Genomic DNA, 25,866 nt, shown 5'->3' with positions numbered 1-25,866 from the left:
AGAGATAGCTGAGTTATCAGAGGAGCTTATGCTGTCCTTTGCCTCCTGGAAGGAAAGATTAATAAGCATGAGAATGACGGAGCTTTTGGCCCACGCATAAATATTCTCAAAGGATGAGTGCTGGATTAATATTTTGATAGCAGTCTCAATCAGGACGGTGCTGTGGCTTTTGGGCTGGCATAAAAAAAGACTTGTTTTAAAGTGTGTACTCACAAGTTCACAGCGGCTGATTAATATTTGTTGTCCTTATTTCATCGTGGGCAAGACCTAAAACTGCAGATTTTGTTCTTTCGCTGCGCTAAAAATGTGTTCTTTGTGGAACAGGAAGGGCAGTAGTGACCCAAACATTATCAGAAACTTCTGTTTCAGTGTGTTCTTTAGTAGATGTATTTGGCTAATCAGCTCTGACTTTCAGAGATCAGCAGAAATTACTCTTGTGTTGACGCTTTTAGTCAGTAACGTAGTCAGCTGGTCTGAGTCTAATTCATTTCAGGTTCACAAGGATTCAAATCAATGTCCAAGCGACTTGTGTTTATCAAAATGCTCCAAAATTTATACTTGTAACTCATTCCAGAAAGCCTTGCTACTCTCATTGAACCTAGTGGGAATTCTGCTGATTTACTAGTTTATTTGTGTGTAGGATTCAAAATTTACTTTGCTCCACTAAAATTCTAAGGCAGCTGATGGAAAGTTAGAAATAAAAAAGCAAAATTTCAGTCTGCAAATACCAAAGAATTTTTAACAGAGGAAACCTGGAGAAATTATCATAGATCCATCATTCTTCCTGCCTGCAGCCACTTCCTCTACCTTGAGCCAAGTTTTAGGGATCTCATTCATTGTTGGTGCCCCTGAAGTGTTTTTTCCTCATCCCTGTGATAATACCAGATTTGTCTGTTGCTCAGTTTTCCTCTTTATCTCAGGAGCAAAGCAGGATTATCCAGCGATCAGGGCGCTCACTTGGGATTTGGGAAGACCCAGCTCCTGTTCCCTGCTGCGCCACATCCTTCCTGTGCCACCGTGGCCAAGTCTCCTCAGGCCAGTGTCAGCAAGGGAGCAGGGACTGAAGGTGCAGATGGATGCTGAGCCTTTCTTCTGAACCACAGGATTAACCACCTGGCCTTGGTGTTCACATCCCCCTGGCAGTTTTGTGTGTTTTTCTGTATGTTTAAATACTTTTGTCTCTGCCTCAGCTTCCTTCCTGCAGAGCAGCAGTGAGAGCCCTCACTGGGCTCACGTTGTGTCAAAGCACTCTGATCCTGTTTACTGCTTCATCCTCCAACACTTTGGGAGCCAGATGGATCTGAAAACATTATTAAGCTTGCTGCTTTCCATGGTTCTTCTACTTGTTTTATACCAGTCTGCTTTCTGTTATAAGATGTGAACTGTTAGTTTTTATAAGTATTTTAATCTTTGGGGGAAAAAAAGGAGCTAGAGTAGATACTTTCTTCACAGCATTTTAAGTGTATCTTGGAGCTCTTAAAGAAATAAAAGACAAAAATCTCCAAGCTAAAGAGAATGATTTTCAGCAAAAGCTTAAAGGTAGCCACAGAATTCTCTTGCAGACTTGGCACAGCAGCCTGTTGTTCTCTCACATAATCAGTTTTCTTGTGACAACCCTTTTTCTGTCTAGAGTGAAGAGCAACGCTTCACAGTGTAAGAGGAAGTTCAGGCTGGGCAGGTAATTACCAACTGTACACTCAGTTACACTGCCAGGTAATTCAGGCTCATTGAATTGCCTCCTCCTTGCTGCAACCTGTCTGTGTGCTCAGCCTGCCTTGGCCGTTGGCCTCCCCCACCCCTTTCATTTACCTTTGTCAGGGCTTTTATGCTAGGAAATTTCATGACCATCTCATTTTAAATGATGCCAAGTGCCAAGTCAGGACCTGAGGCAGGTGTGAGGCTGCTCTTGCCATTGTTCAGTGAGCTGCTTATTTATTTATTTATCGTCTGGGGAAGCCTTACAACCTTTTTATCTGCAGACAATGTTATTGCTGCCAAAAACCTTGACCACTGAGCAATTAGACCACAATTCTTCAAGCTTCATGTTATTGGAAACCTTTAATTGCCTCCATGCCATTGTAAGTGCTGTAATTTTGTGAGTATTTTTACTATTGTGCTGAGGGTCGATGGTATTGAAGAGTTGAGGGGGAGATGCTTGGAAGCAGCTGCTCAAAAGACTGGAAGATCAGCAGAGTGATTCCAGTTACTGCTGTTGGCTCTAGATGAAGTTCCTTTAGGAGCTGAGGGTCACTTTTGTTGGAGGTGCTTGAAATACAGAAACAAGTTGCTTAGCGCTTCATCTCTTGTAGAAGCTGGTAGGATCTGTGAGGACTCTAGCAGTTCTGTTTACCAGTTAAGTTTGTGTTACATGCTTATGGTTTGTGCAACCGCACAAGACAGCTCCCTGCTCCAAAGAGGATATGATGGGAATGTGCAGGCAGGGGAACTGACCCCTTTCCCTTCCTGCCCATCCCTCAGCACAGCTCAGCTCCCCCAGCCCAGTGGATGCTCTTTCCTGTTGGCTGAGCCGCGCCGGCCGGGACATCTCATCTCCTTTATTTCTGTGCTGATTCTGATAACACAAATGCAATGTGTAAAAGGCCTCTTACTACCCACTGATTGTTAAAAAAACTCTGTGCAGATAAGTTGTGGCAGTTGGATAAAAGTAGTATGCTGTGTGCTCCAGAGTTGATCATTAACTGAACCAGGGCTGTATTGTTCATAACTGCTTTTCCTGTTTGGCTTTTCCTTTTATTCCACTGGAAGCTGTGGGTATTTGTCTCACCGATCTTTCTTGCGAGGGGGTTGGAGGAGAGACAGAGATGGTTATCAGGCATAAAATCAAAACTTGAGCAACAAACTAGTGTTTCAAGGACAAAACCCCCACAACCACCACCCTTTTTTAAGCTGTGTGTTTTAGTTAGGAAGCCCACGCTGCTGAGCTGCCAAGTTCATGTTTTAAAAGGCTGTGAATGGTAGAGTTGCCTCTGAGGTTCTGTTGTTTTCTTGAAACTTCTGCAGATGTTCCTGACTCTGGAAATGCTTGGGATTTTTGTAAAGTCTACAAAGCAGAAGGACACAAATGGAATTATCGGCAGAAAAGGACCTTTTGGGGCCAGAAAATAGGCTGGCTGGATGTTTTTTTGCAGGACTGTACTTCCTTGTACCTTTATCACGGAGCCCCTGGCTAAAATATTACTTCATTGTTTTTTAAACAACCTCAGGCTAACTTTCTTGAAATGTTGCTTCTAACTAGTGTTTGTGGGGTCAGAGAAAGTTTAAAATTCTGCATCCCCTTCTGCTTTGAAGAGTTGCTGTCTCCTCTGCATCGGCCCAACTAACAGCAAGCACTTAAAGTATCAGCCCCTGTGGGCTTAAAACTAGTTCAGCAAATAATGTTTCTCCAGTGCAATGGCTGTAATGTATACAGAGCAAATCTGCAACTTGAGTTTCCAGCAGTGGTATTCCACAGCAGCTGGCTAAAGACTCTGATTTGCATGAACACAGGGAGTAAAATTCACTTTTGTTGTTAATTCTGAATGCTTGTGCTTTTGCTGAAGTATTTGAATGTCACCCCTTTGCTTTGCAAATGTACCTGGGCCAGAGCTGGAATTCAGCAGCTTGGGAAGTAACTGGAGACAAGCAATGGTTGTTCTGCAGCTGCCTATTGCTGTGTTGTGTAGGATTAACCAAGTGTTTTGTGACACAGAGGAGCCTTCTGGTTCAAGGACATCAGCTCACAGCTGAGGGAGGGTGGGAAAAGAAAAACCTGTAGAGGTGCATGATAAAATTAAGCCAACGTTTGTGAAGGCTGGGGGTAACACAGGGATCCAGCCCATGAGATCTCTGTGTAGGGTTGGCATTTCTTGGCATTGGCAGCTCTTCAAATTTGGGTATTTCTAGGTGTATTAAGGCCACAGGCTCCTCATTCAGTTCATTTTCCTTTTTATCCTGTACTTATCTGGCCCTTGTCAACGTTGTGTTTAGCCCATTGGGGTCTCTAGGTTTCTGGGTTTATTTGTAATAAGCCATTTAAGAAGTAGGTTTTTTCTCAAAACACCTTTGTTACCAGTGGGCTAAATCCACAGACTGCTGAACCAGAAACGATTTAGTCCTTTCTTTTAAACAAATGATCTTTGTCACTTAGTTGTGAAGTCCTTAGTTTGTTCACATAGTTCTCACGATGGCTTAATGAGGTCAATATTGTCCCCCCAGCCCAGGCTTTCTCCTGCCTGTGATCTCCTCTGGAGCTCCGCAGGTCTGGGGTTGGTTCACACTTTTCATTGGAAAAATGCAGATTAGTTACATCTGAATTTTGTGGTATGGTTCCTGTGGAAGCACAGAGATGAGTTTGAGTAAGTTCAGAGTAATTCCATTGTTGGTCCAGTGCTGTCTTGTGGTGCCTGGGGTGAGTTGGGACCCCTGCAGAGGGATGTTGAGATCAGTTGAGCTTTGACTTAGTTGTCTGTCCCCCGGTGTTCCTGCATCTCATGAGCTGCACAGTGTCTCCTCTCACCCTGTGCCTTGTTCACCAGCATGAAGAGGACACATTTGCTCCTCGGAGCATCTTGTCACCCTTCAGCCTCTGTTCCTCCAGCATCCTAATGGGATGTTGTGAAGTGGGCAGGTTCCTGTGTCTTGTCTCCACGACCTCTATCTTGGTGGATGGTGGCCAGCGGATGGGCACAGGAGCTGCGTTCTGGGTGTATTGCTGATGTTTCATGGGACTCCAAACAGCAGATGGGACCAGAAGAGGGTCATTTTGGTTAGCAAAGGATAAATTTAAGTTTGTGGGGTCATCATTTAAGGAGGAATCTCATTTACACGATGGTACAGATGGGAAAAAGTTATCATTAGTCTTAACCTTTGTCCTCTTCAATTTAGTATGTTAGTCTTCTGCTTGCTTTCTGCAGCTCAAGGCTGGATGAAAATGAACCCGGAATTGTTGTCGGGTTTTTTTGTTTGTTTTCTTAAGGCTCATTCTGTGGTGGGTGTGAAGAGTTTGTCGTTGGCTTTTTTGTTGTTGTTATTGTTAGGGCTGTTGTTTTGGTTTGGGTTTTTTTCCTTTATTTGCTTTGAAAAAGAGATGGAGAAATCTAAAAACAAATGTAAAGCAGAGCAGCTGCGTTCCTCCCTGTGTTGCCAAGACCGAGAGCCAGTTAGTCTAAATAAAAACAAACAATTTGTCAGCACCACTTCTAGCCCTCCTATCTGGTTGCCACGACGGGAAAGTTGTAAGAAAGCAAAGGGAGGAATAATCATGAGCCTCGTTAATGAGCAGGGGTGACGAGAGCAGAGTAACCATCCACCCAGGAGCCTGGATGATGGGAGCTGGAGAGTGGGTGCGTGTTGCTGAGCTGCCCCTCTGGGTGCTGGGGTGGGTGAGCACCCCAAGAGCCTGGGTTTTGGGAATTAGCATCAGCTCAGCAGGATGTAAGGGAGACAGGGCAGGACATGGGTGACTTTCCCAACACAGCAAAACCTTGATACTGCCATCAAGTTTCTGACGTTTTTGTCCCTAGTGCCTTCAAGTGCATCACAAAATGTTTTATGAGAGGCTCTCCAGCTTGAAATTAAGCAAATATCTATTCTACAGCCTTTTAAAAAGCCATTTCAGACCCTTTTCCCCAAAGTACACTCTGTTCTTGTTAGAGACTTATCTGGGTCTGTGATACTCAGCAGTGTTTAATATTCAGTTTGGCTTTCTACTTCAATGTGGTTTTTTAAAGGCGGTTTCATGCTTTTAGGAAATACGAAGACCTGCGTTAACCCCTGAAAACTGGCTGCCAAACTGCTTAAAGTGCTAATTCTGATGAAATTTAGCACCTGACTTTTGCAGGGATAAACACATCTGGAATCTCTGCTCTTCGGAGTTCAAGCTCTTGTAAAATAAAACTTTACTTGATGTGTTTCCAGTCTGAGTCTTAGTCAGCAAAACTTTGAGAGGTTTTTACGTTGAGTTAGAAACTCCTTAAAATGTATTTTTAAGTTAGCACTGACGTCTCCTTTAGCTGAAAGTCACATTAAGGTGCTAAAAGAGAGGGTTACTTTGCAGCTGTACTGAGGAATCACAAACTCAAATCTGCAGTGCGATGCTTGAAAATTAAACACATTGCTGTTTTTCCTGTTATTTACCTTTTTTTGCAAGCAGATAAGAGTGGATGGTTCAAATTATACTGCTTACCCTTTTTTGCTTACAGTATCTGTCTAAAAACATTGCAATGCTTAGAAACAGTTTGAAGAATTTCACTTGTCTGCTCCTTAGGAATCTCCCAGTTCCTTTGCCCTCTTGGACTGCCCTTCATTTCAGCCTTTATTGAAGTTGGGAGATGCTGTGGTCATGTTAGACATCCCACAGTCGTCAGCTTCTGTTTTAAGTGGTGGATGGTGAGTGATTAATGGAAATTATTTCAGGACTAAAGGACTCCTGGTAAGCTGATCCGTATTCAGGGAGCCAAAAGAAAGAGCAGCATCACAAGGGATGTTGCCTCCAGGAAGAACGTGCTCCATCCGTGGGGGGAAGAGTTGGATTGGAAAGTGATGCTGAGTCTGCGTTTTGAAATGCGTCATAATTATATCTCATGATCTGGTGTGGAGAGCTGTTCTTATTGCTCCAGAGGCTGATTGTCCCTTAGACCAGCAAAATGTTGGAGTGTTTTTCTTGGATTTTTCTTGGAGTAGGTGTGCTGTGCAGGGAAGGGCTATGTGCCCTGGGCTCCAGTGCTCCAGGCAGTCTCACCCCCCTGCTGAGGAGCAGACTGACTAAAGGCTGAGTTACCCCATTCCCTGCAGTGTTGGGTCTGTTAACCCAAAGGGGTGCTGTATTTTTTCTTTTCTTTGCATGTTTACATTGAATCTGAAGTTTGTATTAACCTTGTTTACTCTAAGGGCTGTCATAAGTGTTGCCCTGAATTGAAAAGAAGACACAGAATCCATGAAACTATTCCAACTATAAAATATTTCTGATCCTGTCTTTGATGTTTTCTCACTACTAACTGTTTATAATTTCAAGTTACTATTTACAGCCATCTTAAAATTTGTATTCCCTTAATTGTGGCTTTGCTTTTCCATAAAATGACACCAGTGGTGTATTTGCAAGGGTGACCAGATCAAGAGGCTGGTTAGGGGCCATCTCAGCACAACAGGTAAAGCTCCTGGTGACTTCTAATTGCACATCAAAACCCATTGAAAGCAATCTGGCACGTGGCTCTTCTCAGAAGCAGTTCACAAACCATCTTCCATTGCTGGTTACCACTGACAGTCCTTTTGACTAATCTAAAGGGACAGTCAGTCCCTTTTTTGTTTGAGTTTGGTTTTTTTTACTGATTTTACTGTTCCTGCTGGAAACTGTCATTTAGGGCTTAAAGAGCCTTCTCTCATGGGGGGTGCAATAAGAATGAGAGAAAATGGAAAGTGCTGAGTGCTGCAGAAGTTAAAATACTGAACAAATAACTTCCTTCAGTTTTTTATGAGTCAAATCCAACAGCCTCTTGATGATTTTTGATGCTTTTGGTAAACAAGCATCTGCTGCTTTTTAGCACAGAGGAAAAGGCTTATTATTCAGCATTGATTTCTTTGTGTGGAGACAGAGTGATCCTTGTTTTGGTGCTCTGTTTACAGGGGTCCATTAATATATTGACTGAGGGCAGGCAAGGAGGCTGCGATCAGAGCCAGGCTGCTTCCCCAGCATAATTCCTCCATCCCTTGTCCCACTTTGGGCATCAGGGCTGTTGCAGAGCTGAGTCGTGGCACAGGGTGGCTTTACAAGGTGACCAGACCTCTGCTCCTTGCTGGCCATCACCACCAGAACCAGCAACAGAAGCAATGGAGCAATGTCCTCCTCGACCTGCCCGCAGCCAGGCTTGGGCTGCTCTGCTCTTCCCACATCTGGGGGGCTGGGCTGCTGCCTGGGAGAGGGGGGTGAGGGGGTGTTGGGTGCACAGGGTGCTCCACTTTGAGCTGGTGCCAGGGCGCTTGGCCAGCTCCCGCTCAGACTGTCCCTGTCTGGGCAAGATGGCCAGTGCTGGCAGAGATTCAGGCAAGTCAGTGGTCTCCTGTCTTTAAAGTGCTGGGCAGACTTTGTCTAAATATAGGTGCCTTGGCTGCTCTGGAGGACAGTATGTTGACCTTAGTGTGTCTCCTTTGCCTTGTGTTACAGTTGTATTTAAAGCAGAGGGATCCTGCTTGCAGGGTGCTGCCAGCCAGGCCAAACATGGTCAGGGCTGTGACAGCGAAGAATTGGGCACGTGCAGGGAGAGTGGAGTAAAAACTAGCTGTAAAATACCCTGTGATGGATGTGAGTCAATGTAGTGGGGAGAGAGAGAGACCTTTCAGGCTTGTTGGTTGTTAACCTGCTGCTTGAGGATGTGTCAGATACTGTTGAACGTTTAAAAAAAGAAATGGGCAGTGTTTGAAGGCAGGGCTTTCCATCTCTGCTGGCAGAGGAGATTGTTGTGTGGTTTAATGATGATCAACATGGACTGTGTTAATTGGGCAAGAAAAAAAGATAAGTATATGTCAATCAGAGGGCTGTTCTTTCTGAAGATAACTCATCAAAAAGCTGTTGGGTTTTTTTTTTTCTCTGATCCTTGATGCGATAGAATCTCCTTGTGAAGTTTTCTCATGTTGATTAAAGTGTTTTTAAGAGCATATTTGTGAAAGCATTAGTTCATACCACAGCATCTGGCTGGTTTTGGACAGACTGACACGTGGTGTTAAAACATTGCAGAATGCTCTCTGGGGAATGACTGTCCTGCTCCATGAACCTCATGGTATGCATAAAAGTCTGTGGATGTTTAATCAGTATATAGTGAAAAAAGAATGTCATGTAGGGCTTTAATCTGGGAATGTCTTGACATGGAGACCTGGAAGCCTTTGGGGACTATCATGTAAAACAAATTCCTTTCACGGTCTCGCTTCCGGTCTGGGTTTGTTGCTTTAAAAAGTGCATGGAATCAAATTTCTTCAATAAACACAAAGTGCCTGGATTTCTTAATAAGCATCCTGATTGTGTTAGCTGCCCCTTTCTAGTGTGTGAGCTGCTGTGCTCAGAAGAAAGAAAAAATTATTTTCTGCATCTCCTCAGTCCCAAATTCCAGAACACCTCAGAGCTTTGTTCACACGACTTTTTTTTTTTTTTCTGTTGTTTTTTTGGACTGTTTGCGTCCATCGCCGCGTAACTCTGTTCTTCATTGCCCCGCTGAATCATGCTGCCTGCACCCAAGTTCATCTTCATTGAAGTCAATAAGCTGATGATCTGTGCCACAGCAGGAGGTCCCAGCCTGTGCTGGTGGCGGTGCTGACAGTAGTGCTGTGACTCAGGGCATCTTGCTCTGCCCGGCCGCGGCACCAGGACCCGCTCTCGCCGAGCGCTGGCAGGAGGTGACACTGACAGAGGTGACATGGGGAAGGATGTTTGTGGTGCAGGGTGAGCATGTGTCCAGCAGCACCCCCCTGAAACAACCTGGGGCTGTGGGCAGCAGAGGTGGGCTCAGGGAGGGTGGGAATGCAGTGCTGAGCGCGCAGTTTTTGCTCTGGTGAAGAGGCAGCTGATGCCTGTGTGAGGGCTTTGCCTACTTTGCCTTTGGTTTGGTACATTGAGCTGGTTCATTTGTAGGCCATGGGTACCTAAGGGGAGTGGGAAACCCACGTGGACTTAGAATTTTATCAGAAATTATAAAATGTCTTTTTCTGGAGTCCTGCTTAAACCAAAAGCCAGTCTGCTTTGCAGTCCCAGCCCTGCCTACGAGGGAATGCATGATGGAGTCAGAAGGTCAGCTCACCCCTGCAGAGCCAGGCTCAGGGCTCTGGAGTGGAGCTGCAGGTGGCTGTGGTTGTCTTCAGCACAGTGCAGGCCCGTTGCAGCTGCGTGGGCTGAAAACTGTGGCTACAAACAGCAGCTGTCATTGCTCCCCTGGCTGGCAGCAAGGCAGCTTGGGCAGAAGTGAGTTTTTCAGCCCAGAGCTGTCATCTTCTTTGCCATCTCCAAAGGAGGCCCCTGCTTTCACCAGCATACCCAGGCTGCCCAAGCTCCTTTGAAGTTTGCAAAAGGTTTCTGGAGCTCAATGCAAATGATCCTGGTGGCAGAGGAGCTGATGGCATGTGTGCGTTGTGGTTTTTTCCAGCAGTGAGCTTGACTTGTAACTCAGTAGGGTATTGAGTGGATGTCCAACTCCTTACAGCCTTCTTGGATGACCTGAGGCTGGTTAGATCCCACCTCTGAAACTGTGTGGTTGTTTCATGCATCTGAAGTAGTTGCTCTTCACCTGCAGACACAACCGTGCTCACTTTTGCAAGTTGTGTCCCATAGGTTCTCTCCCCACTTGGAACAAGTAAAATGAATGCCTTTAGAGCAGCATTGCCTTTAGAGTTCAGATTCACACCCATCACCTTTGGGTATCTTCTAGCAAGGTGTAAGTTTTTCTTGTTAGTTCAGCTTCAGCAGATGTCCATATTGGAGACCAAAGCAAGGGAAAAGATGACTTGGCTATGGAGAGAAGGGATCAGAAGACAAGTTAATACAAACTGAGTTACTTTTGACATTGCAGATCTTTCTGTGATAATGCCTGTCTGTGTCACTGCAGCTGAATGTTCTCTCCAGGGAACCCCACCTTGGAGCAGAGGAAGTGCCTGTAGGCAGTTCCTTTAAAAAAGAAAAAAACCCACACAAATGCAGATGTTGCTAAAAATGCAATTGCGTCAAACATCTGAGACAGAACGGGTTCCCACGCTTTGTTTGTTTTTCTCCTTCTGCTGTTTCTGAAGTTGCAGAAGTGCTGAGTGGCAAGAGCTGGCCTTGTTGGGGAACCACTTCCCCTTTCTCTGCCTGCCCTCAGTGTTGTCACCTCTGTTGACAGTGTTTGAGCCCTTTTTGGTAAGTCATGGCCCTCGTTTTGCTCTGCACTGGGTTTGTTTCTATTCTGGATATCAGAGAAGCCCAGACTTGTCTGTCTCTGCCAGCTGACCCTGTTCATACAGATGTCAGCGTAGACCAGTCCTGAGTTATCCTTGCCTCTTCCTTTTCCCTGTTGTGGTGGGTTTTGTTTACTGGGTTTTGGTTTTTGTAATGAGTGACTAGTACTACTTGGCTTGCCACAGCCCTGAGACCTGCCCTCTGTGTGAAGAGAACCAGGTGTTTTCATCACTTGCCTGGGAGCAAAGGCTTAAACTGGAAGGGAAACATTGCCTTCCTCTATATAATTCATTAATACTGTTGACAGTCATTAAACCAGGTGCTTTTAAGTGTAAGCAAGGGGAGTAAGGGTGTTGTTTATTGAGAAACAAACTACAGTGGAGGTGAAAGAGGCATTTCCCTTGGGAGAGATGCTGGAGGTGTGTGATGCTCTCATTTGGTGGTTTGATGGAGAAGGGCTCTTGGCTGCCAGGGTCACATACTTCCAGCTGCTTACCCAGGCACCGTTGCACCCTTGGCTGGGACTGATGCTTTATTAGCCAGAACTCTTCTTGTGGGCAGGAAAAAGTGAGTGGGAAGCTGGTGGTGAGAGCTGGTCCCGGGCAGGTGTGATGCTGTGCCCTGGGCCTGCCTGCTGAGAACGGGAAACAGGCAGTTTGGGAAGGAGAGGAGGAGGGAAATGGCTTGAGGTGCTGAGAAAAACAGCAGCCTGCTTGGCCTGTCCTCCTGGAAGTCTTTCCACACCAGGCACATCAAGCTGCAGTCGGGATTGCTGCTCTTGCAGAGTGAGTCCTGGCATGCTGCAGGAGCTTGCTCTCATGTCCCCAGCTGCCCTCCCTCCACGCCTGGCTCCACAGCCTCAGCAGTGAGCTAAGTCTTGATGCCTGCTCTGCCACTCCTGCCAGTGTCTGAGTTTTGGTCTTTTTCTTGGTTTTGTGTTTTAGCAACCAGCAAGTTAAAGGAGGATGGTAGAGCTGAGTTGGCAGTAGATGAGATGTGCAGTGTAGAGGTGGACACTCCCCACAGCATGCTCCAGTTTCTTATGTTAGAGTAAAATATTGGAGGGCTCTTGAGGGAGCAACCTGCCTTAAAACTGAGGGGAAGTAGCTGGGCATACAAGGTTTTTTTCAGTTCCTAGTAGACACTTGTTCAGCATGTCTGTTCCCAGTCCTGTGCCTGTTGAGCTGCTGGCTCTGCAGGGCAGGGGCACCTTTTGCCACACGAGCAGCGTTTGGTGGAGCTCCCTGCTGAAATCCCCAAATGCTTTAGTCCAGATGTCTGCATTGACACTTCCCATTTTCAGGGCTTGGGCTGATGAATGCTCCCAGTTACTCAACACTAAGGTTAACTGGTGTCATTGCTCACTGCCAGACATGCCTGCCTGCTTTCAGTCAGTGTTTCTGCTTTTCTTCTCCTTGCTGGGTCTGTCCTGCGTGTGCAGCAGGAGCTGCCGCCGTAGCCCTTCCTGGTGGTGCAGAGTCTTGCTGTGTCTACAGAGCTTGTGCTGGGTGGTGGTTGTGTCCCAGGAGATGCCCTTTAGGAAAACGTTTTGCTCAGGAGCTGGAAGCCTCTGGGGCTACTGCACAACACTTGTCGTGGGGAGCTACAGCTGGAGCTGAGCTGTGTGTGGAAATCCCAAGGCGGCCTCCTGGTGCTGAGCCAGGAATTCTGTTGGGATGCTGCTTCAGAGCATCCTCTAAGGGTCTGGTTAATAAACACCTGAGGCTGATAGAGAAATTATATTTGAATTTCTGTAAGTAATACAAGTAGCAGACTTTAATTCAAATGTTTAGTACCTTGAAACCTTCATTTCCCCTATTCCTAATTTTTTTATCTCCCCCTTTCTTCTCTGGGTGAGGGGGTTGTGACCTCCCTGCAGTGCCCCTGTTGGTGCCCATATGTGCCGTGAGCACAGCTGGTGAGGAGGTAACAGCATGAGGAGGTTTGCTCCTCGCTGCACTGACCTGTTCCTCTGCATTACACAGGGGGATGTGGTGGGAGGACTTCTGCTGAACCTTTCAGGGGATGGTGCCAGCTCCGTCAGTTGTGCTACTTGGCAAGTGCCTGATTAAGGGCTGGGCTGGACAGGACAGAGCCTGCTGTGAAGGAACTGCTCCCATGAGTGAGCAGAGCCGACTGGAAAGTCATCCTCAGGCTCACAATAACTTAATTAAGTGTTTATTAGGATGAAACATTGCCAGAAGCTGTTCAGGTGCCTCTTTGCTTTCCTTGCCGTACCTGTAAAAGGGTAGTATCTCTGTTCTTTATGAAATAGTTTCTGAAGAGAGCCACAAGGTTCCCTTCTGAGGATTTTACATTGCAGATGGAGAACTTTCCACTGAGAACCATGGTTTGTGATCACATTGCTTTGGCACGGTCCATAAACTAGTAACGTTTTCGCTTTTGTGTCTTCCAAGCAGTTGATATGGTGGTTGTGCTTGCAGTTTATGAACAGAGCTGTGCCGGGTCACAGCTGGGAAGGCATTCACTATTTGTTTGACATCTGTAAGTTTCAGGTGGTTCCCGTATTTTGTAGTATAAGGAGAACCTGGGGAGCCAGGCAGTGTCCTCCTGCACGAGGAACTTGGCTGCTGGGCTGCATGTCAGGGAGCACAGGAATCACTGCTGCCTCCTCCTGGGACTGCTGTTCAGAAACAGGGTCTTCTTGAGGGGAAAGTCTGTGCCTTTTGTGCAGAAGGCTTTAAGTAGTTCTGATGATGTGCCCTGTACAATTTCTACAAAATCTTTTTTGGGAGAAAAATTGGTACAAGTAATAATTTCTGTAGGAGTTGCTGAAGTCTGCTGCCTGTGTTGGTTCACTTCAGAGGTGAATGGGCTAAAAGGGGAACAGAGGCTTTTTTTTCCCCACAGCTGTAGTGCTGAGTGTGCTTGTAGCTTTAATAACTCTTTCCCAGATGTCCCAAGTAAGTCTTCTCCAGAAAAAAGCCACTGTGTATTACAGAGGACTGATGACGAGCCTGGTGTGCTGATAAAACACAACTCAGCTTTGTTACCTCTGCCAAGTTGGCACCTTGTCTTCTGTTCTCCTGGACCCAACTTCTCCCCTAACCACTTTTAGTATCTTTTAGTGTCTGATCCATTTCTAGGAGATTGTTTCATAGAGCACTGAAGCTCTGGTAGGCTCTGACAAACCAGACTCTATTAAGTATTTCAAAGCCCAGGTTCTGCTTGGGAGCCATTGAGCCATCAGCAGGGTAAAATCAGTAGTGGATGGTAGTGTGGCTCTGCTGGTGAGCACAGTCCCACATGATGAGAGTTGTTCTGAGCCTCTAATTGCCTCTGTCACAGACATATTTACTGCTTAAATCTCAGAGCAAGTTGGTTGTGTGTTTGTGTGTTACGGGTTTCTGGCTAGGGTGCTGTGCTGGATCCTGAGGTGTTGTGTGTCTGGTGTTAGCACTTTATGGCAGGTGATGCCAAGATTGTGCTTTGCCCTCATCCACACAGTGAGTGTCCCCAGAGCTGTGACTGGCACAAGGACGAGGCTCTTGTCTCCACTGATCTGCTCTTTTCCCAGCCGTGCCAGTGGCCATCTCCTGCATGTGCCCCTGCCTGTTTGACCTCCCTGCTCTACGAGAATGATCTGCTTTGCTGCATTCTTCATCTGTTCCAATCCTTTAAAATGGGAAATCACATTCCCTTTCCCTACTCTTTCAAAGTCAAACCTGTTGCTTGTAGTTAATGGCCCAAGGCAAGGCTCTTGGTGGCTTTAGGAGGAAGGGTGGCCTCCTGGAAGGATGTACCTGATGGGCATTTCTTTGATTCTGCCCATGTTTCATTCTAGGCAGGTGGCTGGCAGCAGAGCACTGGTCATAAGGGAAAGTGATGGAGTTGTTAAGATTTTTAACCTCCCAGCCCTCTAGTTACATGCTGCTTTATCCACTAAAAATAGTTGCTAATTCAGCCTGCTGGGGGAACCTCAGGCTCAGGCTAAAGGATTGCTAATGTTAGTTGTTGGCTTTGCTGATAACATCAACTATGTGAAAACTGCCTGTGACTGCTAGATTCTTTCTCCTCCTGTGCAGCTTGAAATTCATTTGGGTCTATGGTCAGATTATAAAGGGAGGAGGAGGAGAAGGAGAGATTGTCTTCTCACTCTTAATGCATCCGTCTCCTGAAGAGACTCAGCAGAGCACGGGATGTTCTCACCCCTTCCCATTGTGGGTGCTAGTTTGAAAGTAGAAGTGTCCTTCTTCAGGACAGCAGGGCACTCCTGAATCAAAACTTGTTCAAGCTAAGTGAGGGAGAATTATGTTGTTAATTATTATTATTTGTTTCTTTAAAGTTAGTGGCTTGAGGGTAAGTCAGTGTTTCTCCAGTTCAGGCTTTAAGAAGCTTGGGGATTCCAGAGGATCTGGTTGTCACCAAAAGCTAGAAAGGCTCAGTCAAAATATTTTATATGAGAAAGGTCTGAGGAAACAGGGGACCCAATGAATTTAAAATTTGTTTTCTTTTAGATGTTGTAGCTTTCACCTGCATTTTGTAACATGAAATTTCTTCAAATATATGGTGGGTTTTTTTATTCTTATTTCCCGGTCCTCATCTCTTGAAGGGAATAAGTAATTAGGTTTGGTATTTGTTTAAGCAGAGAAAGGAACTGAGAAGTTCCTAGTCTCTTGGTCAGTTGAAGAGGACAAGCCAACATCTTTTTCAATGCACAGAGCTGCTGGAGTGCACGGTGCCAGGGACTCTCCCATCCTGTCTTATCATATCCATCAACCATCCTGTTGACTGTAGAATTGTTTCTGGCTTTCTTCAAAGCCTGTATGTCTATCATATCAATTCTGAGAAAAGCAGGAACCCTTAACTATGCAACAGGATGCCTTAATTGCAAAATCTGTAGTGTGTCTTGCTTTTTCCATGAGCCACAGCATCTCTGAGAAAACTACTGGAAGGTGTGCTTAAAATACCAGCTGTTCCACAGAACTGAGAACTCTTTATTGCCCCTTTCCACAAACCTTGCTCCTCATGTGACTTCAGAAAGAGCAAAACTAAGGCAGTAAGTGATGTCTGAATTCAGCAGCATTGCAGTTTTGCTTCTCATTTCTCATTCTTTGTGAGTTAATTATCATACAACTCATAGACAGTAGTTTTATGGTTTCTTAATCTGTTATGTACACTAATTTTCTTTTGGCTAGCTGCTGAAGGGAGACATTTGTTTCTGCAGGGCATCAGCTGTGCCTGAGCCACAAAGCACAGGGTTAACAGAGTCTGTAATTAGAGGATGCGTGGGCTTGCTGGATTCATCGCCATTCAGAAACGTGGATCTCTCATCTTGGCTCTCCAACTGAAAATCCAGCCATAGGTTAATCCCCTCTGCCCACTCAGGTTCCAGCTCTGCAGGCAGGACAGCACCAGGCTGATGTTCTGCTTTTCAGTGTTTCTCTTAGTTATGCCTTGAATGTTTGCAGTACTTAGGGAGGGGGGGAAGTTCTTTACCAACAGAGTAATTCCATCTAAATCACTTCCTTGCAAAAGAACAGAGCGTGCATTCAGTGCCTTGAACCTCTCCTGTGCCCTTGCCTTTCTCCTTTTAAAGACAATGCCGAGTGTCCTTGCTCACTGTTTGTCTCTCCCCTTGCAGCATCAGCGAAAGCTTCCTCACTGTGAAAGGTGCAGCTCTGTTCCTGCCGCGGGGAAATGGCTCCTCTGCTCCCAGGATCAGCCACAGGCGCAACAAGCACGCAGGTAAAGGGGGCTGCACCCAGCAGCCGGGGCTGGGCTGCTCCCTCTGGTGTCTGAATCCACCTTTCCTGAGTTTGTTCTTACCACTTGACGCATATTTCTGTTCACACCAGGTGTGTATTAAAGCTAGACCTGCCAGTCTCCAGACTGCAATAATTAATGCTGATAGAAAAAAGAGAGACCTCGTAGCGGCCTTCCCGAAGGGGCGGCGGGAGAGCTGGGGAGGGGCTTTTGACAAGGGTTTGTAGTGAGAGGACAGGGGAAAGTGGATTAAAATTGGAAGAGGGGAGATTGAGGTTAGAAATTGGGAAGAAATTATTTCCTGTGAGGGTGGGAAGACCCTGGCCCAGGTTGCCCAGGGAAGCTGTGGCTGCCCCATCCCTGGCAGTGTTGAAGGGCAGGTTGGATGGGGCTTGGAGCAACCTGGGCTGGTGGGAGGTGTCCCTGCCCATGCAGGGGGGTTAGATCTAGATGATCTTTAAGGTCCCTTCCAACCCAAACCATTCTATGAAAAAAAGTTTCAGTACTGCCCTGTTTATCCCACAAAATCAAACAAATGGGTGACACCAGGACAGCAGTCATGACGTCAGAGAGAGCTGAGAACAACTGCCCCCAAAATATAACCTATAATTTCTGTATGAAAGAGAGGCTGGAGGATTTCCATCGAAACCTTCATGCCCTCCATGGGGAAACTCCAGGTTGTGATATGGGATGAGTAATTGTCCTTCCTGGTCTGAACGTAACAGGTTATGATGGAAGAACGGGCGGAGACTTAACCTGTGGTGGTGAGGAAACCTCTGAGCAAAGTCAGTGTGACTTCTCAGAGGTGTGAGCAGAGTGAATAATACAGAGCCAGTTGTAATTCCACCCCCTTTATCTGCTGAAAGTTTGATTTATTTTTTTTTTCCTTGACTCTGTTTGAAAGTCTGTCTGAATAATGAAACACAAACATGTCAGGGTAGATTGTTCTTAATTGTGTATATTCTTATACACTTATTCACTGATGGTGTTTTATGGGAATCAGATAATGTGGGGTTTTTCCCTTTCATTAAACAATAAGCAGGAAAAAAATAACATTGAGACTTTCAGGCTTTTGCCTGACAGAGGCAGAAAGAGAGGCTGAAATCAACTTTGTTTGCCAAAAGTGACCACCAAAAGGTGACTTGGTTTTGTTTCAAGTGTAGATTTCTTTGCATTTTGATACCATCAGGCTCATCCAGCTCTACATCCAGCAGAGTTCCCTACATGAAGACTAGTCCACCTCAAAATCTGTTTACAAACAACTCTTAGAAGAGTCTAAGTCAAAAAGCAGTTAATTACATCCTTCCACTCAGTACAAGCAGTACCCAAATTGATTTGGGTGAGATGCATTAATTACCACTCGTCAAAAGAATAAATTGTTCTGAAACTTAATTTAAAGCTGACCTTTCCACTTGAAACTGAAGTGAGATGGTTTTCTGTGTGAAGGTAGGGTCAGCATTCTTTTAAAAGATGATCTTGACCAGTCTTGGCTTTTTCTCCCTCCAAAGCCCTCAGCAGTGCTGAAGCCCAGGTCTCCACCTGGCAGCTGCTGCCTCAGTTTACCTTGCAGAGGGGACCTGCTGGATGGGTTTCCTTGGGCATCTGTGCAAGGCAGTGCAAACAGCTTTGGGTCTGTCTTGCTGCCTCATCTGTTTGCCTGCAGCTGACTTAGGAGTTCTGGAGACCTTGGTGGAAAATAGTCGCTTGTCTAATCAGCCCAGAGCCTTGAGAAGCCAGGTTGCCAAGAAGGCAAATCCGGTGTGTTGTAATTGCTTACAGCAAGATGTTTTGTACCTAAGAGGTTGGCTTGCCTAAGGGATGGGATTTTTGTTCTTAGAAGACTTTTTATTCCTCTCTCTTCAGCTTATGGAGTGAGGTTTCAATGAGGGATCAGCACTTGTCCTTTCCTCAGTTTCCCTGCTGTCAAGTGACGTGAATGGCAGAGTATTTTTAATGATGCTTGGAGTTATCACTGAGAAGAGACCTTTGTATGAGCATGCACCGTCTTTCTTTTCTGTGAACTTTTATCATGTACAATAAGTGCCAGCAGACTAAGACACCAGGGATCAGTGTGTCACCTTCCTGAGCAAAACATCTGTGCCACCAAATCAAAACAGTCATGTGGAGAACGTGGCTCTGGGGGGTGAGCTGGCCATTAGCAGTGAGCTGGCAGAGCATGAGGCAAAACCATCTCCTTTCTTGGACTCTGATAATCTGTGCTCAGTTTTCATTCCCGTGTGTGTGTCATGACTTATCTCTGGCACTCAAAATGAGAAGGGGGGTGGAGAGCGGACATAACTTTCCAGTATGAAATTGCTGCCTGTGGATGCAATAGTTTTTCAAGTGGCTGCAAGAGCATTTTCTAGGAAGGTTGACTAACCTTCATGACATCCCTTTCTGATTCTTCAGAGATGCTAGAATCCAGCGTAGAGAGTAAACGTGTAACAGAAGATAATTAATTCTCACACCCATTGCTTTAATTGTATCTCCAGGAATGGAAATCAGTAGTTGGCAGATTGACTAGATAGGGTCCCAGCTTCCTCACCCCTCTCGTTGGGTGGTCCTGTGCCACCTGGCAAGCAGGCTGTCTTCTGTAGGAAGGTGGGCTTCCAACGGCGCTGGAAGAGGCCAGAAAAGGATGGAACTTCCCAGGGGCTTTCGCTGTCTCTGGGATACTGTAGATCACTTTGAAGATCCCGCTGCAGCTGATGTTTTACACCTAGCCTGCCAGCTCTAAGGAAACAAAAGCATCTGCTGGCTGCTGGACAATGTGATAGGAAGCAGCAGTGCTGTGAATGCCAGCAGAGCCGACAGCTCTTCGTAGGACAGGATGTGATATCTTTGTGCAGATTCTGGCATGCTAAAACCTTTCCTTTGCTTTTTCTTAATCCAGGAAGCTCACAAAATGCCTTGTGTGTTTGGGGCTGAAAATGCTGCAAGTCAATTAGAGTTGGCCAGGGAAGCAGTACTTCACTTTCTAGCTGTGGAGCTGGCAGGGCAGGCTGGGGAGCAGGGAGGAGTGCAAGAAACTTTCAGAGGTTGAGGGTTAGGGGAGCTCCTCTACTGAGTCTTGCAGAAAGGGTTGTCTCAGGAACTTCCTCTAAGTATTGAGATAATTCAGTAGTCCCAGTGGTGTTTTTCTAAACTCTGGAAGCTTCAGCCCTTAAACTGGTTCCTGATGTTGAATCATTGGCATCCAAAGAGGAGAACTGTTACACTTTGGGAGGGGAAAACTGAGGTGAAGCATCTTTCATTTCAAGCTTCCTGAGACCTATGAGTGCCTCATGAGTCAAAGACTTGCTGGGCTCTTCCACGCTGCAGGTGGAAGGTTACTCAGCCTTCGTAGAAAATGCTCTCCTAGCCACTTGTCCTGCATACTTCCTCCACCATTTTTGCTCTTCCCTGCAGTGTTGTCTAAACCCAGCTTTCCCATCTGTGGGGGAGTGGGAGAGGGTGGAAGAGTAAAGATTCCTCTTCTTGCTGTTCTCTGCCACCCACCTGGCAGCCTTGCACTCTCCTTTCTGAGAATGCAGATTAATTTTCCAGGCAATGACTGGGAAAAACCAGCTCATTACTGGAGCTGTTGTTGCTCGCTGATGCTCAGAAGGTGATGTGCTTAGCAGAGAAACGTCTTGGCTCTCCACAGGCCAGGGAGGAGTGCTGAGAAGCCAGTGTGGCAGTACCAACTGAAAGGCATCTCACTTGTCTTTGAAATGCCTAAACCTGTGACACTCAGCTCCTTAAAGTTACTGAGTGACCATGATTTGTTTTGGGTTTTTTTTGTCTTTCAGTCTTCTTCAGCCTCACCAGTAGAAGTGTAGCAAGTGTTTTCTAGGAAAAAATATTAATTTTCAGGTGGCAGTTCTTAGCTGCTTTTGAGTGGGGTTGGTACACAAGCGTCTGTGGACATGTGCTGCTCTAAAATGGGACTGAATCTCACTTCAAAGGGGATACTTTAGACCAGGTAGGAGTTCTGCACTGAGTAATAAGTTGGTGTAAAAGAAATGGCAGATTCCTGGGTTGACGCACGTGGTAGAATGAGACGTTGAACCATGGGGTGGGGTCTGCTTCTACCTAGTTTGCCTTGTCTTTTAAAGGAACAAATGCTTTTTATTTCTGTTTAAAAGATAATGACTTAGTAAGAGAGAGCATGGTGAGGTGGGAACAGGTGAGCACACGGAACAAAGAGCAGCTGACTAAGAGATGGAGCTTTGTCATCCCTGAGTGGGTGGAAGTGACAACGCTCACGGTGACGTGTCAGGTTTCTTGGTGGCTGTTTTCTCTGGCTGGACAGCCAGAAGCTTGCTTGTGATTTAAAGCTATTTTTGTGCATTCACCTTTCTCTCTTTCCCGCAGGGGATCTCCAGCAACACCTGCAGGCCATGTTCATACTGCTCCGCCCAGAAGACAACATCAGGCTGGTAGGTTGGCTTTTTGCTTATCTGCTGTTACTGGCTATAAAGGTTAAGTTCCACTTGACAAATACACCTGTGTAACTCGTGAAAGCAGTGGTGCATGTATGTTTGAGTGGTTTCATCAGCAGGTTTGGGGAGTCTACTTTGCAACCACAAAGGTAGAAAAGCAGCTAATTATGAAAGGCCTGCTTATTGGGTTTTGCAGTGAGACAAATTGTGTGGCTAGAAGACAGCCTTTGTCTGAGCCAAGCATCAAGTACACTCTCAAAAAGTACTGCAACGGTTGTCAGAGAGACCAGGTAAATTAGGTTGGTGTCCTGTTTAAATCAAAAGTAGGTGGCTTATGTCTGACCAACATAACACCTGCCCTTCCACATTGGTTCATTTGTGTTCCTCACTTCACTCTCCTAACTTGTTGCATCCCAAAAGGCTGTGGCTCATCAGGAAGGAGCATGTAGGATCCCCATGTAGGTATGCACCTGTATTGAGTCTTGTCTTTCTGCTTTTCTGGAATGTTGTCTCTATCATGATGTAATGAAAATTAGATATTGCTGCTTGTAACATTGATGTGCTGTCCTAGAGACCTCCAGAAGCTAAAGAAGAGCAGTGAGGAACGTGTCTAGGACATGTTGAAGTGCTCTGCAAGGTCAGGCATGACTGCAGTGTATCTGCATCTCTCATCACTCAGTAGCTTGAAGTTTCTTCTCTGTGTTGTCTTGGTGCTTCTTAGCAACGTATGCCCGAAGTAGGAGTGTCAGCAGAAGTGCTGTTCTGGCACCTCTGGTTTGTTGAATCCTCCTGAGCTGTGCTGGAATTGGACTGATCTTCTGAGCATAGCTAGGAAACAGCCAAGATGACTATGGAATGCTTTAAATTAAAAATGACCACTGAAAATAACTTGCCATGAGCAATCTTTGTAAGCAAACCCAAGGACCCAGTGCCAAGGTTCCTCAGGCACACCTTGCTGGTGCTGCAGCATCAGTGCCAGGGATGGGAACGGGGGTTCTCGGCGCTTTTCAAAATCTGAGCCAGGGTTAGAACATTGGAAGCTATTGAACAAGTCATTGTTCAGCAATATCACTGGCTACATTGTGTGATTTGGGACAAATTAGCCTTAACAGCTGAATAAGGACTTTGTGGACTGAGACATAAACCCTTTTGTGTGGAGCTGCATTTGGAATGCTGAAATCTTGCAGGAGGTTAAGTTCGATAGTCTACTTGAATTTAATTGATTCTTGACGAAGGAAGGGTGTGCAGAGCTGCAACAGACTCCCTCATCAAATAGTAGATACAAGTGAGATTTGAAATATAAACAGGACTGAGAGAAATGCATTCTTGTGTTGGCTGCTGTCATTTGGAGAGCAGACTTCACAGCTCAGAGAGCAGCAGAGGAATCTAATCCTCTATACACCTACACTTAACATTTGGAGCAACTCTTGTTTCTGTTGGAGCTACTGACAGGTTTTTAGCCTTCCATAAGAGCAGGATTAGAGCAATGGTACCAGTGTAAGATCAGTAGGAAGGAGAGGAAAATGAGTTAAAAGTGTACAAAGTGATTGAACACGTTCCTGTAGCTTAACAGAGCAGGGACCTGTTCACTCACACGTGTTCAATAATAAAAGACTCCAGAAAACTGGGCACTTCTTTGTCTTCAAGTATTCCAATGAGAAATGTTTTCTTGCGTCAAACACCTATTGTTGTGGATCATGAAAAAGATGAAAGGGTCAGTGTGAATTTATCCCTTGGAATGTGCTGGTCACAAGGGCTGGTAAAATACCACATCACACTTCTGATGAAATAAGAATGCAGCAGAAGATAAAGTTGGCTTGTGTTTAGGTGAGCCTAAAACTAAGAAGAGTGTTGCTGGCCCTGAAAGGACTACAGGGAACCTTCTTGTTCATTAACAGACTATAAATAACCTCTCCAAATGGAGGAGAAAGCTATTTCTATGTAGATGAGCTCTTGAGAAAGAACCTTCCATTTCATCAGAGTCCTGAAGCGAGGCCATCCTCCCTAGATTGAGTGAGATTTCAGGTATTTTCATTTAAAAGGTGTCAGACCACTTACGCGCTGTGTGTGCTCCTGCTCTTAGGTGAGCATATGAACTAGAACTTAACAAAAATGTTAGAAACTAATTCATAATTCAGTAATTCAGAATTCATAATTCACGTTGGAGTGCTAATAGCAACTTCTGAGATGGGCTGGTCTCGAATGTCAACTTTGCTGGTTTATTATTCTAGTAAATTTGTCAAAACACATTATCTGCTTCAGTCATGGTTCTTTGCTTTGTGGTAAGGGTTTAAGTGTTGGACTTAGAGAGCCACAATAAGCCATGCCCTCTTTCTTCTTAATTGGTCTTCTGAAAAGTCCCAGCCCAGTGACTTGAAGCTACATGACCTTTGCCCGCTGTTTGTCTAGCCATGTTCTAAAGGGTCTTGGATTAAGACCACACCTCCCATTGCTGCCAGCCAAATTGGTTTAGCAAAGTAACTCAGCTTATCTTAATCCTCTTGCTGCTGGACTGTCCTCAAGAGAAGCAGAACAGAGCTCGTGTGTGGATGTCCCTGACACAGGGCAGGTGTTGTCTGCCTACTCCTGTTTTAGGCAAGTCTTTGTGTCTGTTTGGGGCTTGGTTCCTAATGTAGATGATGACTTGAACCACCAAGACCTTGGTGATTACTTGCTCTTCTAGGTCGAAGAGCACCCTTTCTGTTTTGCTTCAAGTGGTTAGTTGTAGAAACATCTGTCTTTGGCAGAATTCGCACCTTGAAGGCCTGACCACTTTGATCCACCATGTTTCCAAAGGAATCCCAGTGACTCAAGGAGCAAGAAGGAAAAAAGGCTGGTTTTAGCATGTCTTACCCTGAGGAGATGGGGTGGGGCACAGTCTCTTGTCTGTCTGCTGGCATCAGTGTTGGGGTAGCTGGTTAGTTTTTGGGTCCACTGGACAAGTCTAGAAGACATGGTCAACACCATCTCCTGCTTGCACATGCTGTTCCTCCCCCATCACTAGAGCTACTGCCCCCTGCAATGCCACTGGGAAGCTTTCCCTGCTGCTCAGCAGAGTCTCCTGCTAGAGAGCCCTGGTGTGACACGGCCAGCCCTGGTGTGACACGGCCAGCCCTGGTGTGACACGGCAAACGCTGTGCTGGCTGCCCTGCACCGTTCTAACCTTCGTGATAGGCTCTGCCACATCTTGTGGCCAAGACTGACTGTCTAGTGGGTGGGCAAGGTGTGAGGAGGTCAGAGGGGGCTTCCTCTACACAAGGAGGTGCCAATCTGGCCTTAAGACCAAGTTAGAAAGAACTATGGGAGCATATTGGGAAAAGCAACCTACTCCTGGGACAATCTTTTTATAAGGGTATGGAGGGGTAGGACAAGGGGGAATGGCTTTAAACTGGAAGAGGAAAGATTTAGGTTAGACATTAGAAAGAAATTCTTTGGTGTGAGGGTGGTGAGACACTGAAACAGGTTGCACAGGGCAGTTATGGCTGCCCTCTCCCTGGAAGTGTTCAGCAGGTTGGATGGGGCTTGGAGCAACCTGGTCTGGTGAGAGGTGTCCCTGCCCGTGGCAGGGGGTTTGGAACGAGATGATCTGTAAGGTCCCTTCCAAGCCAAACCATTCTGTGATCCCACACAGTGGTTATTTTGTGAGCTTTTTTTTTAAGGATAAGACAACTGTTAAAACTGGGCTGTTTGAGCCATGAATTCCTGGGGGCCACCAGGAAGTGTCTACACACTTGGGAGGGCTGCTGGTGTGTAAGGAATTCAGGTTCAGTTTGGGAAGGATGTCAGACACCAGGCTGAGCTTCAGCCCTTGGCTTGTGAGAATTCAGCAGCTGGGTCCTGTGGCAGCAGACAAGTGTCTGTCCCCAGCACAGGGCACCACTGGGCTGTGACAGGTCCCTCTCCCCTGTTTGCTCTCTGCAGGCCCTGCTCAAAGTTCAGGAAGCAGCTTTACTAGTAAGGTAAACACTGAAGCCAGACAGTGTCTTGGGGTTGGATTAGGCTGTCCAAAGTTAAGTTTCAGTGTACATAATTAAGACACTTCCTTTCTAGGAATGTCATAGTTTCTCTGGTTGGAATCCTGTGAGTAAAATAACTGGAAATGGCTTGGAACAGAGTCCAAAAAGTGTTGCAAGTAAAGGCTGCCCTACTGCAGGTGTTCAGAGGCAAAACCTAAAATGCTGGGCTCCTTCCCTGGGCTCCTGGCTAGCCACAGGTTGGCTGTAAGGGACTTGCTGGAGATCTTTCAGTTCTGGCTGTCTTGTATCTTCTGGAGGAGCACTACCCAGCAGTGTAGCCCCTCAGAAGCTACAGTGATGGTCTGGGGATCACAGCCCAGCTGCACAGCTGCTTTCTGAATGCTGTCAGTAGTCTTTTATTTTAGGGAGTTTGGGGTGAAATTCAGGCATCCTCCAGTCCTGCTAAATGTCTTTTTTTTGCCACTGGAGTGCACATATGTGTGGTAGGAGCAATGAAACACAATGATTTTCACCTCTTCTGAGCAATCTGAATCCAACCATGACAACACCTTAGTAACTGGGAACCTTCTTCCTGCCAGCTGTGGGGGTGTAGGGTTGCTTCTGAACTGGGGAGTTTGCTGGAAAAATTCAAAGGACCAGCAGGAAACCTCACATCAGTTAGATCCTAGTTGTCCAGCTGTTTGGGAGAGGGTGGTGGAAAGAGTTGTTGTAGCACACAGTGGTTTAAAGGAAAGCTCTAGCTCTTTGGACAAAGCCCTCTGTGAGGTGGGGAGCACAGTGAACGCCTGTCTGTCTCACTGAACGTGTAAAGCTGCATGAGCCTAAC

At 46.0% G+C, this 25,866-nt stretch overlaps 1 protein-coding gene across 2 annotated transcripts in view; it reads left to right on the top strand.

Annotated features, from left to right (window-relative positions):
• SSH2 (slingshot protein phosphatase 2) overlaps positions 1 to 25,866 on the top strand; it is a 96,131-nt gene that overhangs the window by 45,848 nt on the left and 24,417 nt on the right. For both annotated transcript variants that reach the window (XM_051635461.1, XM_051635462.1), the window contains 2 exons: positions 16,518 to 16,621; positions 20,996 to 21,060. In XM_051635461.1, coding sequence (XP_051491421.1) covers positions 16,518 to 16,621; positions 20,996 to 21,060 — 169 coding nt within the window. The remainder of the gene's footprint in view (positions 1 to 16,517; positions 16,622 to 20,995; positions 21,061 to 25,866) is intronic.

The sequence above is a fragment of the Apus apus genome, chromosome 18, assembly GCF_020740795.1.
Source record: "Apus apus isolate bApuApu2 chromosome 18, bApuApu2.pri.cur, whole genome shotgun sequence".
Lineage (NCBI taxonomy): Eukaryota > Metazoa > Chordata > Aves > Apodiformes > Apodidae > Apus > Apus apus.
The sequence above is the reverse complement of the archived record's forward strand: the minus strand, read 5'-3'. Positions and strand labels throughout refer to the sequence as shown.